General features: G+C 38.1%; 2 protein-coding genes across 2 annotated transcripts in view; both read right to left on the bottom strand.

Moving 5' to 3' along the window:
• Positions 1-649: 649 nt before the first annotated feature.
• fam133b (family with sequence similarity 133 member B) lies at positions 650-6,673 on the bottom strand. Its single transcript, XM_042012118.1, has 11 exons — positions 6,514-6,673; positions 5,560-5,657; positions 4,762-4,840; positions 4,308-4,415; positions 4,182-4,214; positions 3,945-4,016; positions 2,430-2,528; positions 2,287-2,325; positions 2,106-2,195; positions 1,577-1,627; positions 650-1,346 (listed from the first exon to the last, which is right to left on the bottom strand). Exons 1-11 carry the CDS (start codon positions 6,535-6,537, stop codon positions 1,251-1,253), a joined length of 789 nt encoding a protein of 262 aa, XP_041868052.1. The 5' UTR covers positions 6,538-6,673; the 3' UTR covers positions 650-1,250.
• A 479-nt stretch (positions 6,674-7,152) lies between these two features.
• Positions 7,153-18,267, bottom strand: part of cdk6 (cyclin-dependent kinase 6) — a 40,573-nt gene continuing 29,458 nt past the window's right edge. The window contains exons 5-8 of the mRNA XM_042012117.1: positions 16,505-16,614; positions 10,711-10,761; positions 10,240-10,375; positions 7,153-10,126 (exon numbers count right to left, since the gene is read on the bottom strand). Coding sequence (XP_041868051.1) covers positions 9,974-10,126; positions 10,240-10,375; positions 10,711-10,761; positions 16,505-16,614 — 450 coding nt within the window. The 3' untranslated portion in view covers positions 7,153-9,973. The remainder of the gene's footprint in view (positions 10,127-10,239; positions 10,376-10,710; positions 10,762-16,504; positions 16,615-18,267) is intronic.

Genomic DNA, 18,267 nt, shown 5'->3' on the forward strand with positions numbered 1-18,267 from the left:
TTTATCAGCTGCACATCCACCCTGAGAATCTCCCATTTCATCATATCCCAAAGGTGATCTGTTGCCTTAAAATCTGGTGACTATGGAGTACAGTAAACTACAGTCATGTTCAAAACACCAGTTGGAGATGATATGAGTTTTGTTACATGGTGCATTTAACTGGTGGAAGTAGCCATTAGAAGATGGGCACACTGTAGTCATAAAGGGAATGACATCAGTTGGTACTGAAGTGTGCCAAGAAAAACTAAAATGGAATATGAACGTGTGAATGTTGAAGCTGAATAATTAAGACTAAACCATAGAGGTTGTTGTGTGTGAAAATCCCAGTAGATCAGCAGTTTATCTAATATTCCGATCAACTACATCACATTTGAAATTGCTTAAATAGCCTTTCTTCCCCATTCTGATGTTCAGTTTAAATTTCAGGAAGTCATCTCAGCTATGTCCACATGCCTAAATGTATTGAGCTGCTGCCATGTTATTGACTTATTATCTATACGTGTTAACAGGAAATTGGACAGGTTTACATGTTAAAGTGGCTGTGTGTGGGTGTAAGACACAAAATGAAATACTGTACCTCAATTTGACCATAAATGAAAACAATTACATAAAAAAAGTCAGATTTTAAGTTCTAGCTACATAACAGCAATCAAGTTTTAAACAATACTTTATTCATGAACTCCTGTTTATACATTTACACTGCAGTGTAACATCTCATCTAAGAAATCTCCCTTGAATTCACATTAGCTGCAAAGCTAACATGTCTTTTAACAAATCCAACTTCAATATGAGGCTGGCGAGACATCAGGTCATCGAGTCTACATGCAAGACACAGGCAGCAGCATAACAGCCTCGTGTAGCTATGGAAGATGTTGGGTAAAACGTGGAGGGCCAGCATACTCAAGGTGGCAATGAGTGCCAGGCGCACTGTAACGTCCAAGATGAGAGACCAACAAAAATAAAAAATATTCACCTCAGTTCTCTTTGTGAGTTGAACTCAAAAAAATAATCTACAAAAAACATGATATAAAAAAACAAGAACAACAAAAGACATGTACTGGTAGGTGCCACATGGAGGGATGGTGTCTCCCTCATCTTCATTTCAAACACACACACCAGCATCACCAGTCTGTTGGTCTCCTCATTCAAGTATGATCATTGAAACCAGAGGAGAAGTTTTTGGTGCTCAGAGGCAAAAATGATACTAGTAGTGAACTGTCAGGAGAGTAAGAGCCGTACAAATACGGCGGTTAGTCGAGGTCAGAGTCCGACTGAGATGCTGCCTTCTTTTTCTTTTTTCTGCCATGTTTCTTGTGCTTCTTTTTCCTCTTCTTCTTAGACTTATCCTGCAAACAAATAGAGAAATATTCTACAATTAGAAAAGTCGTGTTTTTTCATGTATATCAAGCATTTTTCTGCAGCCAGATTAACAAAACCTGTTATTTAGAGGCAGCAGCAAAATGTTTATACACAAATTAACTTGTTTGGAAGATGCAAGAACACAACACACAACTACCTGGCAAAGAGTTTTGTGCATGGTTTTTTTTTTTAAATAAAAAATTAATAAATGGCTCACTGTATATTTCTCCTTCTCTTCACTACTTCTTTTTTTCTTCTTGGCTTCAGCCTATGGGAGTGAAAAGTTTAAATGTTATTGGAAAGAGAGAAGTACTGAGTTAAAACCCACACCTATTCCACTATTATAGTTCCTGTTTCACAACAGAGGAGTTTATACAAGCATTCTAAATAACAATATCTATAAATCACATCATTTATTATAGCAAATCTTTACTGCTTGGCTCACATGATTCTATAAAACAAGCTTTCATAGCGAAAAAAAGGAAGAAGAAGAAGAAGAAGGACAGACACTGATTGGATGCTTTTAAGGTCAGTTAAAGTAACATCTCTGATGTAATACTTTGTCCAAGAGACACTTTTTAGCACCACAGCCGTGCTCTTTCTCACTGGCTGCTCTCTTCCAGTATGTCTCACACAAATATTCACTAAGAGTGCCTTAGACAGGAAGTGATTATTTTATAGTTTTCTAGACATTTTTAAAAGCCATTTACTTCAAATTAATAAATTTTCTACAACAAGCTTACTACCTCTTCCCCGTCCGAATCGCCCGATGACTCTGAGGACGAGTTTCTGTGACTTCTCTCCGCCTTCCGTTTTCTTCGACGCCCCTTTTCATCCTGACGGACACAAGATTTACAGCAAATTGAAGTTGGTAAATACGTTTTACTTCTAGAATCAAATACAAGTTATTGAGTGAGCGTAAATGACCTTATCTTTGTCTCCTTCTACTTTGATTCGTTTCTTTTTCTACATTAAAAGGAGAAAAAAAAACTCTTTTACTACCACGTTGTTTTTATTGAAACACACTGAAATAAAAGAGGGCAGCAGTGTATTTATATAAACAGGAAAACCTTGCTTTCAGCATCCGACTCTTCCTCTGAGCTGTCAGATGCTCTCCTGGCCGAAGACTTCTTTCGTTTCTTCTTTTTCTTTATGCTCCTCTTTTCATCCTGTCAGAGTAAAAAAAGAACAGAAAACCAACAAAATTTTGGTTAACGAAACTTAAGGACAAAATACAACACTTAAGGCTGGTTTGCAGGAAAGAAATCTGACTCTTTTTTTTTAAACAATGGATCAGTTGGAGCTAAATCGTTTTATTTCTAATCTGTTTTAAAATATCAACCAGTTAGCTGCAGCAAATATCAGGTCTTCATTCTTCCAGAACAAAAATTATTGCTCTTTACTTATTCAGAGCTGATGCAACACATGGATTCTTGTACCTTTCCAGCCTTGTTAGAGATGGTATATATTAAAGATTAGAGCAGTTAATAATTCATGAAAATGACTGGAAATTAAAGTTTATTTAATCATTTACCAACAAATCATATCAACCTCACTTTACAGTCTAAACACAAGCAGCCAAAACAGTAAAGCAGCAAGATGCTTGATACCGTTTCTGATTACAGCAAATTTCTTTGTCTGCACTTGTAATTAATCCGTTAAAGCACTACATTACGACTTCCTGTTAATGTGGACATAATGTCATTGTCAGGTGTGCATGTTGTGTTGACTTGATGCTGAGAAGGACAGATGAAGACCAGAAAAACAGCTTTAACAGGCGGTGCATGCTCTCGGCTCATTCCTTTTTTGCAAGGTAACGCAAAACTTATTGTGAGCGAATGCAAAGGTATTGCATGGTAACACAAAAGTATTGCGAGGGAACACAAAATAAAAAAAAAAATCCAGTGTCGCCATGGGGGCTCCGTAGAAACATTTGTATAATGTCATCAAAATTTCTTGTAGTAAAGCAGTGTGTTTTGTCCCTTCAGTATTTCCGTAGTCAGTTTAGACAGAATGAGATGAGATGTTCTCCAATATGGCCAGAAAACATTTGCCTGCAAGTATTTTAGTCAATTTCTAAATGAACAAAGAGAATATTTAAACATTTGTTGATGGACAAAGTTGTTTTTAACCCTTTAGTCCATTCGTGCATGCTAACCACTAGCCTGCCAATTTTCTATAGACGTTAGCCTTAAGCTAACTTAGAGGCTAGATCACGCATGGCAGAATACATACATTACATTATTATAATTGATGTTTTGTTGCTGCATCGATGCAGAATTGTCCATGTCTGCATCACAGTGCATCATAGATACGATTAAATTCAACAACCCTAGTTTAGAGCCCAGAATAGTTTAACTTTAAAATCAATCCATGTTTATGCTTGGCTTTTAAAGTACATTAAATTGGTATAGACTATAAATGCATTCATGAAAGTATAATCATAATGAGTGGGATTACGATTAGAGGCAAACAACTGGACAGTCCAGATCAATACATTAGTTCTTCAGGGTTAGGATGACATACACAGGGTTTAGCCTAAATGATCAGTGATATACCCAGATTTTTCTCTAGCTCTGACTCACCTCGTCTTCTGACTCTGAGGAAGAGCTGCTGGAGGAATCAGAACTCGATAAGGAGGAGGAAGATGAAGAATGCTTGACCAAAACACAGTGAAAGCATTTTTCATTAGACTTGATGTTATATTCTTTGTTGGAATTGACATTTACAGGATTGTTTGTAAGCTTTGCACATGTTTGTGAGTGTGTGTGAGAGTGTGTGTTGGACAGCAGCCCATCAAAGTGCTGGAGGTCTCTCCTCACCCTGCTAGATTTCTTCTTCTCTTTCTTCTTTTTCTAAACAAAAGCGGAAACCAAAAAGAAGCTACAGTAAGTAAACATGAGCTTTAATACAGTAACCATTCAAATCAAATCTCTCATATCCCGTACCTCTTTTTTGTCTTTCTTCTCCTCTTTTTCTTTGTCCATGGATTTTTTGTCTCTCTCTTTGTCACCTAGCAATCTTTCTCTGTTTTTTGCCAGCTCTTTCTTCCATCTCTGAAAAGAGCAGAAAATAATGTTAAATATGTGATAACTGGTTTGTATCTGCTAGTTGTTTAAAACCACTTGACCATTATTTAGCTGACTATATTGGCTAAAAATACTGAAAGCAAGCTAGGGTTGTAAGCGTACCTTACACAGTTGTGTTACAGTGTGTTACCATGTGAATTTATTAATTTGTCAATAAGAGAAGCATTCAGTCATAAGAATAAATCACTTCCTCTGATTCACTGTCCAGCTCCAATACAAACAACAGCAGTTAAAAGTGTGTTGAAACATGTGGTTGGTTCTGTACATTTTGATTTGGTGGAATAATTTTAGAGGTCAATACAAGAAGCGATACCTCATTCATTTTGTCCTCAAAGTCAGCCAGGGCTCGAGAGCCTTTTTTCTTCTTCTCCAGCTGCTCCTTTAGCTCCTCCCTATTAATGAGACAAAAATTGCTTGAAATTCAGGTGATTAAAGTGAAGCTGCCCAGAGACATGCAAGAGCTGATGAATTGTTGTTGATAAAATGAGGTGAATATTTTAGTTGCAATAATTTGGTGCCTCAAATTGGGTGATTTCTAAGAACTACAAGAACTTAAAGTAAATCATCATAGAGATGTTTTTGTGTTATTAATGGATTTTGAGATTGAACACTCAAAATCCTTTAATAAAAAACTTTTTACTGAGACAATTTTACTTTCTGTACTATAATCAGAAGCTCTGCTGATATAAAGGAAAATAATTCATGCCCTGTACATTTTCTTGGTAGTAGGCAACTTTTTGCACATTTCACAGGAGGATCAATGCACACTAATGCTAAAGCTAACAGCAATAATGCTAACAAGTTTAATTGTTCTAATTTAATATGTGTGCATTACAGTAATATATGAACAACCCTTAGTTCAAACACATCAATTAAATACCAGAGGGGAAAATTTACAGGTGAAAATCCTTTTTTCAACGTTTATTCAAAAAGTCCTTCTTACTACAGGGTATATTATTACAATTCTTACATAATGAACTTCAGTTAAACACCCTTTATATCAGTCTTTTACGGCATATCTGATCATAAAGATCTAGAATGATAAAAAAGTGCTACTGAATGAAAAATGTTTCCTTGTTTTCATATACCAAAAGTGCAGTTCTGTCCTCACCATGTTGGTCGAGGTCTACTTAAATAATCCTGTATGCTTGGTCCAGAACTCTGTACTGGCCCCCTGGCTCGAGCAGCCGCAATGGGGTTGATGTACGCCTGAAAGACCAGACACAGACATAAATATTTATTTATTTACTTATTATTTTATTTCATGGTGTTTATTAAGAAGCACAGGAAGTTCCCATTCACTGAGATCAAAGCATATAATTCACCACAGTTTTGCAGCACAACACTGATTCCGCAAATCAACCTTAACACCTCCAGAAGAGATAAACATCAAGACTGAATATTACAACCTAACAAAACTATTTTTTCTAATACGGATGTTTTGTTTGGTTGTATCTGGGGTTGTTAAATGTACATAATTATAATACAATCCTACCAAAAAGAAATGCAGCCCTGTTTGTCTTCAAAAACAAACATTGCTTAAAGAGCTTTAAGAGTTTAAACTGATGCAGTGATCTTGACATTAGCACGAGCACACCGCTAATTTTAACCTTAGTTTCACAGCTGTCATTGGTCACAAGTTGTTTACTGGTAAGGGACCGTTTGCAGCCCATGGGTATTTTCAACAGAGCTGTCAGAAAACGTTAATAAACAACAGCGTCACATCACTTTTCCAAACAATCAGATGCAAATGTTGTGAGCTAACGTTAGCATTTTCTGCGAGGAATAAATCTACTCCTTTTGCGATAACAATAACACAATGTCCAGAGAAATTTAAACCATAAAAAAGTAAAAGGAATGTTCAAAGCAGACAAATCCATACAGTTTTGTCTGAAAGCAGTACGTCGATGCGTATCTTGATTTGCCACGCATCAACATGGGCCTTTTATCATAGAAGATGCATACATATGCTAACCGATGCTAATTGCTAAGCTGTGTTTCTCCTGTCAGAAAACATGGTGTTTAACTTTATGTATTTCATTCACTTAAATTTTCCACAACTCACCACTCGATTGTCTCTCTTGCCCATATTGAGTCAGCAATGGGAAGAAATTTCCACCAGACAAAACAAGCATTAGTATCAGTTTGCTAGCATTGAGCTAGCCACATCATAGTTAATGGAAGCTAACGGCTTCTGCTGCTTTTCTTCGGCTGCAGAGCCTGCAAACAGCATGTCGATTATACATTACTGCCACCTTCTGGAGACAATATTTAGACAGTTGAGCTCTAAATAATTAATATCCATGATAAATTTTAGAATTAGATAAATATTATTTTAAAATCAAAGAACAGAGTAGCAGCAGGAATTTTCTGCCTAAAATGCCTGGAAATCATAACAGAAGTGCTTCAAAATGCCAAAATGGACATTTAAAAAGCTTGTTAGCAATCAGATCTGTATTATAGCCTTCATGGCAAATATGGATATGCAGTTTTAAAAAGATATCAACAAGCACTTATTGTTACTTCTAACAATAAGAAACCCATTTCTGATAATAGTTTAAATATCAAATTGGCACAAAGCTGAAATTATTGGCACAATTTTATCTCTCAAGTCATATTGCATAGTTGTAGTTAATGAAACAGAACACATTTTAATCATTTTATTAAAATATAATCAGATTAATAAATGAGACAGAATCCAACATTAATAAAAAGCTGCTTTTAATTCAGCTGGTGCAACATAATATGACACCATACATCCATACACAAATATGTCAATTGGAGTGATATGATGGATCAAGCCATGCTGGTTTCAAAACAGTTGAACAGCTGTGATGAGACAAATACATTAGAAAACTGGTTAAATCATAAAAGCATACAGTGATTGCATGAACTATAATGAGACTAAAGCAGTCATTATTTAAACTGTAAACCACTATTTCTAAAGTATTTGTAGCTTTCACTGCATTTTATGCAGCATTTACAACAAAGGTTGTTAAAAAGAAAATTCACACAGTGTTTAGTTAAGCAGACAATTAAACATGTATTTCAGTTCTGTTTGCCTCCCAGCAATTTCTAATTGCTGGCAATGACAATCTATAGAGGCGGTTACCTTGAAACAGTAATGACTACAGTAACATTTGTGATAAATAGTAATGACAGACAATGGATAAAAGACACCATTATGATAGAGTCTGAAAGAAAACCTGAAGGAGATGTAATGTGGTCATTTAGTAGCCCAGAGATGTGCAAACTGTGCCCGAGAGGTTTGGAAGTCCAGAAAACAAAACCTGAGAAGTCAAAGAATGAGTTTGTATGTGTGTGAGTGCTAATAGCACTACCTGTTAAGAAAACATAAACCAGTGTTAAAATGTTACTGTTCTGCAAGAACTACAACATACAAAAATACAACTCTGCATAACTTGCTTTTTTTCCTTGCTGATAAAAAGAAAAAAAAACTGCAATACAACGGCACAATGTAAAATATAGCAAAACCTGAAAACAAAATAACTGTGCATCATTTCATTATGAAAACTATAAAATTCGTAGCCACGCTGAATCCACGCTAACTGAAATCCAATAAATCACCCACTGAACCCACCCAACATTTTCAGAATACTTTCACCATACAACATTCCACTGACCTTCACTACTCTACGTCTATCCACTTTCATGACATATCTATGTGCTGACATGCACCTTATCAAAGGTTTTCTATCATTACAGCTAGCACAATACACTGTACAGTACCAATGCCTAGCCTTTATACATTCCTTACATACACAAACTCTCTGATTATCTACAGAGTTTGTGCACTTGGTGTGAGAATAACATATGCCCCAGCATAAAAAAAATCAAGTAACAAGTATATAAGACTTGTCAATAAAATTAAAATTAAATACAGATTATTGGTGACAACACTTTGCCAAATGTTTACATGTTGAATAGTGCTGGTGGGACTCCACCTACTGCAAGCCCGTGCATTATGGTATCATTCAAAATGTAAATAAATTGATTTAATGATAAAAAAAAGCCCCATGTTGGCAAAATGAAACTATGGAAGTAAATGGCAGGATCACTTCTGAGTTTTGTCATCATTGTCTCAGCACCTATATCAGCCAATTTTGGTGTATTCTGGAAAGAGTGCAGCAACCATTAGAATCCCGCTACTGGCTGTTCTGCAGTTACTCTTGATATCCACAAGGTGGCAGCAATATTACAGGTGAAACTGGAATGATAAGGACATGGCACTGAGTGGCTGGCTTGTGATTCCTTGTAACTTTTTAGTAAGTTCATAAGTACATGAGCATGTTTATGTCAGTGGCAGTGAACATGCTAAATGCTGCATATCTGAGTGTGCATCTGCACATTCCCACAGCAAGCATAAAGGCAGTTAAGATCCACACTGTCCAACCGGGCTCCTGTTCAGTCCTCAAGTCAAGAGAAGTCTTGCAAGGCTAAACACTGGTCATATAGAGGCTTCAGCTTCATGGCCTCAACAGTCTGTCTGCTACCTCGACTAAAAGTCAATTAGAGATGCAGGCCTCTTTGCATTGTTACAAATACCAACATTTCACACCCTAAAAGCAGCAATTACAATCCATCGGTTCATGGAGGGAGGGCAGCTTTTGTGCATGGTTCAGGATGATAGCTCCTCACACCACCTTCTCCATCTCCTTTTCTGAGTACTTTTTCTGGAGCTTTGTACATTGACCATAAAAATAATTAGCCTCTCTTTAGTCCATTACATGTTTTGAGTTAATATACAACATGAAACCATGGTAACTTGAGCTTTTGGACACTGATTATCAGGGGGAAAAAAAAACCAATGTCAAAGAGCAAACCCTTCTCAGTAAATGCACCTACACAAGTGCAAATCTTATCCCTCTGAACTTCAACAACCTTCTCACCTGACACCATCCATTTGATGAATCAGGAAGTTATTTCCTAATTTAAATTAACTACTGTCTGCATAAATAAAGCAGGAATAGGACAAAACTCAAGCTTTGAGGCCCAAAATCTAACTGCTGGATTTGAAATCTAGATTGGAGAAGTTAGGGAGTAAAGACGATACAACAGGATCTCGGAGAAAGTACTGTTTATATTGGAAATATGACTTTTCTAAGAATGGCAGCAATCAGCAAATGTAACCCCTTTTCAAAAGAAACCAATCATGTGTGGCAGGAAGGACATGAAAATAGTTTCTTAGTCATATACTGTACAACAGCTTGACTGGAACTTATTTAAACTTTTTTCCAAGTATTTAAGTGGGCCAAGCTAATCCAGGTTTATGTAGGAAGCCCCTTAAAGCCTTTCATTATTTATCTTTTTCCTAGTTTTGTGCATTTTTCATTTTCTCTTAGTTTCTACTGATTTGAGATCACTTTGAAAACTTTTTTCTGTTGAGCAGTGTCAAAAAGCTCATTGTATTTGGATCCAATGTTGTAAAAAACAACAAAACACAAAGGACACAGAATACGTCTTTATAGACACTGTACGGGATGATTAAAGGTGAAGGAGGACTATCAGGCAGTCCTCTCCTCAATTGTGGGCTTGTTGCTGGGGATTGGCTGGGCCGCATAGACACTCCTGCTGAGACTGTCCACACTTTGAAAGTAGGGATGACTCAGAGCAGCGAAAGCCGATATTCTCCTGGAGGGGTTGAATGCAAGGAATTGCTGCAGGGCGTGAGGAAAGGAGGATAAGACAGATTGATAAGTATTTAGGACAGACTGGTCCATTCATGCATGAGCTATTTGTGCTGGTTTGGGTAAAGCATCAGTCTACTTACCAGTAACAAAGTCCGTCCTTGCTCATCCATGTCTGGAATCAAGTCTCCTATGGGTTTTGGGGGCCGCGGTGTGAAGGCACTTTGTGGTAAGGCCACCTCCTGGGGCCAGTCCTCAGCTGAAGGTACCCCAACAACACTGTGGAATGACAGGTGATCAATGCCTGTAATATCAGCAACTAGCACCATTCATTGGCTCTTTAGTTCAAATAAGATTGACTGTTGTTTTGATAAGTATGATGGCATAAAAAAAGCTACTGTGAAAGTTTTTTTTTTTTATGATTTTCAAAGAAACTTATTTTGAGCACACCTCGTTCTATATCAAGATGGAAGATAATTAGCATTATTAGTAAAATCTGTATTTTTCCAACAGACTGATTTCTTTGATGAGCTTAGTACCTGGATGTAATAAGTTTTGCCCAAATATCATGCAAATATCTTACAGATTACATCAGAAACAAAACTATTACTTACTCAAAAATCTTTCCCAGCTGATCAACATCTGAGTTTCCTCGAAATAGCGGTCTGGAAAAAGACAAATTAAAAAACAGTTTAGTTTGACTGCAAATGTTCAATAATGTCCATCCACTTCCCTCAGATACTAGTTTTAATGCTAACTTTCCCACTGTTGATCAACAGCTCTAATATACAAGTTTTTGGCTCAAGGCAAAGAGGAATGTTTGAGTCTGATGTGAACGTTTGAAGTTCACATGTCAGGATTGTGGAGCAGTGCTGGTAAGACCACTGAACGGCAGGGAGGCAGGGAATGGGGATAAAAAGAGAGGGAGGGGTGCAGCAGAACGGCTGCTGGTGGTTCCTGCGGCTATGGGCAGACTTTGGATGCCCGTGGGCGGCCACGGCTTGTCCTGGCACCCGCACAAATTCCAGTAGTCATCAGCCGCACAAGCCTGCTGGTTGCTGCACAGGACAGAAAAAGCCTATTTATCCCTTATGTGCGCCTGGTTTCGCTCTCTCCGAGTGTTGATGTGTGTAGGAAATTGGGAGGGAAAGGCGTGTGAAAGAAAAGTTGGATTATTCTAAGAGAGAAAGAGGTATGAGAACGCAACCTTCCTGTTTAAGTTCCTCTGAAAGGAAATGAGGAGGTGGTGCTTTCAAAGAGAAAACTTTATTCTAACACCACAGGTCTGAAGACTTTTGGGGCTACACGCGATCAGTTTCCTGCATACAGAAAATCTCAGCATCGGTGGGCTTCTATGTATGTGTGTGTATTTTGTCTCAAGGCCTCATGACAGCTCAAGTGCAACTCACTTAAATCAAGTCAACAGAGGCTGGCCGGCCACCATGTGCTTCCCTGTGTTTTCCCACTTGCAGGAAGCTTTGCATAGCTAAACACCCACACTTTCCTACACTCACTCTGTAATATCACTCACAAGGGTGTTTTGCAGATTTTTTTAAAACTTTTTTTAACAGTTACAGCAATATCTCTGTCACATGCTCCATTCCGGAAGTGGAATAAAAGTGTGAGTTTGTTTCAGTTATTCAGAAGATGTCTCCTCAACTAATGGATGTCTCAGCATTTCTTTGCTCTTACACCAATGCTTTAAACATCGGAGTTTTAAAGTTCACACCACATGTGCAGGTCTTTCAGGATAAAGCTTTGAAAGCTAGTTAAGATCAGACCAAACCAGTTTTTGACTGTTGCAAAAGGAAAAAAAAAAAAAAAAAACACCTACAGCAAAGTTATCATGCCAAAACAAGTACAGCTGATAATTCCAAGAGGTCCATTTTTAAACCTGGAGTGGTGTCCTGGATAGCTGGAGAGAAAAAAAACGACGGATAACTTACACAAGGCTGCCTACTGACATGCACACACGCTCAGTGTGTGAACATTTGCGCACACCCTTGCAAATGCACATATGCAGATTGAGACGTATTCCTACTCTGAGATTTGCATGCACACCTACACACCCAAACACACACAAGTGGTGGCAGTGAAAAGACTGATTCAGCTGAGTCACGCTTTCTTTAGTGCCAGTAAAGCTCTGTCCCACATTCCACCAAGACAACCTCTGGAATGTGCGCATGTGTGCGCGCATGTCTGCATGTGAGAGCGTCAGTCTGAGTGGGAATCGGACAGAAGTGCACTGTGAGTTTGAGAGAGTAGTATTTTCTGTGCTCAGATCCAGGTCTGAGTGGACTATGTGAATCTGCGAAGCTTGTATGTTTTATACATGCAAGTGCACCAGCTTCTTATGAAAACACACGCACACAAGCGCAGGCAAGCGTGTGCTGTTGAGGATTTATCAATTGAGCTCCGAGCTGTGAGAAAGTCAACACGGATGTGGGGCCTCTCCTAGACCATTAACACACCATGTTCAGCCTTTTCGATTGAAGGAATGTCAACAAGCAGATGCTCTCTCTCCCCCTATTCACTTAAACCATGACTCACTCAGACACCATCCCAGTCATGCAGATGCAGACTTGCATAATATTTGCTCAAATTCTTGTGCACTCTATTCTCAATGCAGCACACACTTTTTAAAGGTTTTTTTTTTTGCTTTCTTTTTTTTACAAAAGGCATGTTAGATAACGGAAGTGACAAAGATTATTTATGACTCAAGAAACTTTTGAGGTTACTCGAGGTATAAAGAAAATGTTCTTGGGGAGAATTTGAACTTTCCTGACTTTCAGCATCAGGTGACAGGGCACATGGAGGTTATAGCTGCACAGTGGGCTCTGATATAATACTGCAACTCATGCTAAATTATACAAAGTTTATATAGTTATATTCAAAGCTCAACATTTTATCTTTAGTTCCTGTTTGACTTGTATCTAAGCTGGAAAAGATGATCAATTTCTGCTAATTATAACAAACCAAAGCATGAATATTTAGCAAGATAAACAACTATAAAACTGAAGCAGCTATGAAACCATAAATTTGTCCTAACTGAATGAATGAATGCAATCAGCATCTCAACTAAACTGCAAACTAATGTTTTCTCATGTTCTCTTGTTCTGCACTTTCCAATCAATTCCTCTCTTTCTTTATTTCACTGCTTCTCTCAGGTGCCCTTTAATCTCTGACAGGTGGCCTTTTAAAAAGACATCTTAATCACCCGCAGAGGCAGTGTGTGTTCTGTTCATAGCCATCAAAGGGCTCAGCCTCGCCTTTCACCTTAAGGAAATGTTGGTTAAGTGCCAGATTGTGAAGATGCACATATACACAAACAGCCCCCCCCCTGCCCCAAACCACACACACACACACACACACACTGTAAAGCTTTTAACAGCTTATTGTGTCAGGCTGAAAGAAGAAGTGCCCTATCCACGTATATAGCCTGCTCTCAGCAAGAGATTCAGACTGCGCCTGCGTTAAGGAACTTTAGATAAATACACTGAAATATCACTGTTAAGATTTCCTGATTATTGAGCTAGGAGATATTTTACCTCTGAGGTACGAATTTAAATACTATTAAAAGTTATCAAACATAACCTTATCTGTGCTATCTTTATCTGTGCTTTTTATAGAGCTGAAGGATTATTAAACCCAAACCTTTTCTTACTGTGGAACTAGCCTTTTGGTTCTGTAACATCACCATAGAAGTGTGAAGTTTGAGGATGACTCGTAAGATCTTTGTTGTGGATTACTTATGACACTGCTCGCACTGTTGGTTTTATAAGAGGGGGATGCAGAGACAAAAAAAAAAACTACACCAAGTAGACGAAAAGACTCTTACTGACAGAACTTGTCTAAAATGTCAAAATACTGAATTGGCTGGGGAAAATACAAAAAAGTAGCCTTGGTATTTAAAGGGCTTTACGAGCATCACAGTAGATCAGGGATCTTTAACCCTGGTCCTGAAGAGCCGGTGTCCTACAGGTTTTAGAGGTTTCCCTGCTGCAATTATAATAACAAGGCTCTGCAACAGTTCGACATCCAGCTCTGCACAAGCCTATTAATAGTACATGAATTTGAGTCAGGTGGGTTGCAGAGGGGAATTACCTAAAACCAGGAGGCCAGCGGCCCACAAGACCAGGTTTGGGGAGTTGATCCTCTTAGCTCAGCTTAATCAATGTACAAACTTTAAAAACAAAGACATTGTCCATGACAAACTATTCACAGTTTACTCATTTTACTTTAAGACTAACAAATTAAGCTTTAACCCACGACCACCACTCATACAACACTAATGCAACAGTACTGGTTCGAGAGTATTCTTCATCATCACACTCCTCTTTACTGATAAAAATGGGGGAAAAAACTGGAACATTTCAAAACAAGAAGAAACAAAAGAACATATATATATATATACACATAATTTCTCTACGCTTAACCTAAACTCATAGAGGTGCATTCCAGGTGTAGCAAACAGTAGTTAGCTGTCAGAACAGCTTTGATGCATCGTGGCATCATCATGTACCTATATACTCCAACCTAGCCCAGTGCGAGTCTTTGTGCCATATGCACTTCTTTCGACCGAGTAACTGTAGAACATGGGGTTGTCTGTGCATGATGAGGTGTGAGGACGGTTGGGGAAGGAAGCAGGGCTGCTCCCTTTGGCACTCAGCCTTACCCCAAAAAGGCAGTTATCTGCTGTGGCATACACGATTACAGACCTACTTGAACTCAGTTTACTCTTGATTATAAAACATGTCTCTACTAATAATGGCATGTAGTATTAAAACAATCCTAATGCTGTGATGGTAAAATGTGTTAGGAGTACCAGTGTCTTTTCCTTGCATAATACGCCAAAGATTTTCTGCATGGTATCAGAAAATTTGCCTGTTATTAGCGTGGCTCTCCAGTGTGCAAAGTTCGTTAGACCACAAACTGACAAATACTTACACCAAGAAGCAGAATCTTGACTTGCATGCCACAACCACAACAGGCAGCCTGTGTTACTGTAATGATAAGCCAACTGAAATGTGATTGATTATTGCTCACAACACATCTGTCAGGTGTCATTTAAGGAGAAGATGACTAATTTAATAAACTCACAGATGACTGTGCTGAATGATCTTTGTGGGGTTTTTTGTTTTATTTTGTGGAACATACTGTATAAAAACCAACATATCCAACATGACAGAGATCATTTAAATAATTAGTCACTCAGTGGAAAGTTTTTTTTTTTTTGGCATCGAACATACCATAACATTGAGTTTTAAGACATGAAAAAGAACTCTGATGACGTGGACAGCAACAAGATTTCAACAAGATATTTTTTCAGGATATGACAGCTTGTATCAATACTAATAAAAAATGGTAAAAGTCAAATGACATGGAGACATAAGTTATGATTTGACTATATGACTGATTTTTATCACATGCACATTTCTGTAGGTCACTCACTATAATCAGTTGTTTTAACAGTAAAATGTGCTGTAACACTAAATAGTTATATATATATATATATATATATATACATCTAACATCTAACATCTAACCAGAGCGTGAGGTAGTAAAGTATTATCAAATTTCTGACAGCATTATGACAAAATGTATAAATGTTGTTGGAGTCATTTTCTGGAAAACTCATGCAGTGATCATGTACTTATAACTAAACACTGAAGAGAAACTGAGTACATGTTTAACACATTTTTGCAAACCACTATATCACATCCATCCAGCAAACAGATGCATACTGACCAGCCTCCACATCTCTAATACAGTATTCTTAAAGGAGGTGCACTAGAGCAGAGGTATCTAGCTCCAGTCCTCAAGGGCTGCCATCCTGGAGGTTTAAATATCTCCCTATTCCAACACACTGATTCACCTTCTGAATGCGCAAATTCTTTCAGAACAGACACTGATCTAGATACTCTGACCATTCCCAAGTGTTTTTGCCTCAGGTCACTGACCAAGTAGTTATAAATGAAAGCAGAAAGCATAAGGTGAGGTGGGTTAGTACTCCCTTATTTACGGAACTCAAGTATCTAATCCTAACTAGCTGAAACATAATGCCACCTGTAGCAGTGGGGTCTGACATACTTTTGTCAAAAAGTGGAATCCCAAGTTTGCAAACTGGGACAGTAGACAGTCCAGTTAAAAGGTCAAATCATGCTATAACCATAGCTCGACTGAACTGTTTATGTAAATGTACCGTATGACAATACCTCCTTCCTGTCCCTACATACTTTAAGCTCTAAAAAGTATCATATACTAGCTATAATCACAAGGAATCATTCAACAATATTTCAATATTTAAACCATGTGAGCTGTTTTTTTTAAAGCAATTCACTATGTTGTGGTAGAAAACAATGGTGCAGATAAAAACAATGGAAAATGTACTAAAAGCAAAGATCTCACCTTCTCCTGAACATCTCTGCGAAGATGCAGCCAACACTCCATAGGTCCACTGGTGTAGCATAACTGGACTGCAGCAACACTTCTGGGGCCCTGTACCACAGCGTCACCACCTGCGCCACATAGAGCAGAAAACCATTCAGACTTTCATGTAAAAGCAAAGAAAGAAAGAAAAAAAAAAAAAAAAACTTGAACAGATCACTTGCCAACAGCATTAGGTAAATTTCAGCATCTTGGGGGGGCTCATGCACACACTCACATAGAAGGCTAAATGCTTCTCTGCCGCCATCCTTGCCTTACATAAGACATGAAATCATATCTGGCGGGACAGGTCTGTTCCCAATTTGGTGTACTGACATCAAGCAGTCTTTCCACCACCATAACATGCATACATTGACAGGAGTGTGTTTGTATTGAGGGAATTTTTGTTGAATTAAACCTACAAATAACGTGTGAAATGACAGTGGCATGATAATAACCTAACCACTTCTTCATGCTAAAAAAAAAAAAGACTTCCCCTCTTTCACCATACAGCCCTGCACCCACCTGAGCTATTATGGCAGCCATTTTGTGCCACTGAAGCATTAAGCATAGTTTCCAAATTTGTCCCTGTAACTCTACTGGGACCTCTCAGAAGGAGAGTGTGTGTGTGTTTGTGAAGCCTGCAGGAAAGCTGCATTGTTAACAGCTACAGTAGGGAAAGCCTCCAGACAAAACTCAGTGACCTCTAAGAGAGTGGACTGGTTCCAAGTGCTTTCCTAAACTCAAGATTTTTCCAACAGCTTTTGGCTGCAGTTCCCTCTTCAGGCACTACAGACTGCTTATCAGAAGGAGTGTGAGGCAAATGCTTGTAGGCAAAAACAGTGCAGTGACACCTAAATTACCTTAAACTTGGCTGATTCAATAATAGTGATGAAACAATACAGTCATTTCGGAGATATTCTGACATAGATAATATGCCCAAATGGGTAACAATAGCCTTAAAAATAAACTTAAGTGATTAAAAACCTAAAAAATATTATAACAATATATCTATGTACTACTGTATGTGCCTGATAAAAAATAAAAACAATCATACCATCTGAGGACCATGACAGTCTGATTAAAGCTAGCTTTTTAACAATTCAAAATACCCTCTTAATAGTTTAAAATTTGTTAAACATGAGCTCACAACTGCAACACAAGTGCACTGGCACTTTCACACCTGATGAACACACAAGCATGCACCCTGATGAGGTAAAGAGCACGTGGCTTTACCTTAGATAACCTCAAAGCAATTGTTTCATCTTCATAGACAGTGGGTTTTTTTTTAAATCAACCACCTGTCTCTGAAATAAGGATTTCTTTCAAAACTGTACAAGAGGACGTTCTGGACATCTGAGGTGAAATGACAAACATTACTTCAATTTGAGCAGCAAGGCAGTCAAGAGACTGATAAGAATAAAGAGTTGGGTCACATTTTTCTTTTTAACTGAATGATACTATTAATAGAGCTGCTCACTGCAGATGTGTGATACTTTCATTTGTGCTTCCTGCTTCAGTGGAAACAGGGTGGAAGTTGAGGCTAATTGGCTGAAATGCATTGGGTGAGGCACGTGACCAGAAATGAGACACACGCTAAGAATGAACTCACTGACTCACTCACTGTTGGGGTCATTAAAGAATTTTAGAACAGAGAAACCTCAAAGGAAAGCATGAATGGAAGTTGCATAGCTACACGTTGATATTTAGGTTCTCTTAACATAATTCAAGCTTAATTAGTGCAT

Source organism: Melanotaenia boesemani, chromosome 17 (assembly GCF_017639745.1).
Source record: "Melanotaenia boesemani isolate fMelBoe1 chromosome 17, fMelBoe1.pri, whole genome shotgun sequence".
Classification (NCBI taxonomy): domain Eukaryota; kingdom Metazoa; phylum Chordata; class Actinopteri; order Atheriniformes; family Melanotaeniidae; genus Melanotaenia; species Melanotaenia boesemani.

Excerpts from the sequence above, each read along its gene's own strand:
- fam133b (XM_042012118.1), bottom strand. The coding sequence starts at position 6,537 with ATGGGCAAGAGAGACAATCGAGTG. Across the intron at positions 4,017-4,181 it reads AGAAGAAGAAATCTAGCAGG|CATTCTTCATCTTCCTCCTC; the intron begins GTGAGGAGAGAC and ends GTTTTGGTCAAG. Across the intron at positions 1,347-1,576 it reads AAGAGAAGGAGAAATATACA|GATAAGTCTAAGAAGAAGAG; the intron begins GTGAGCCATTTA and ends ATTTGTTTGCAG.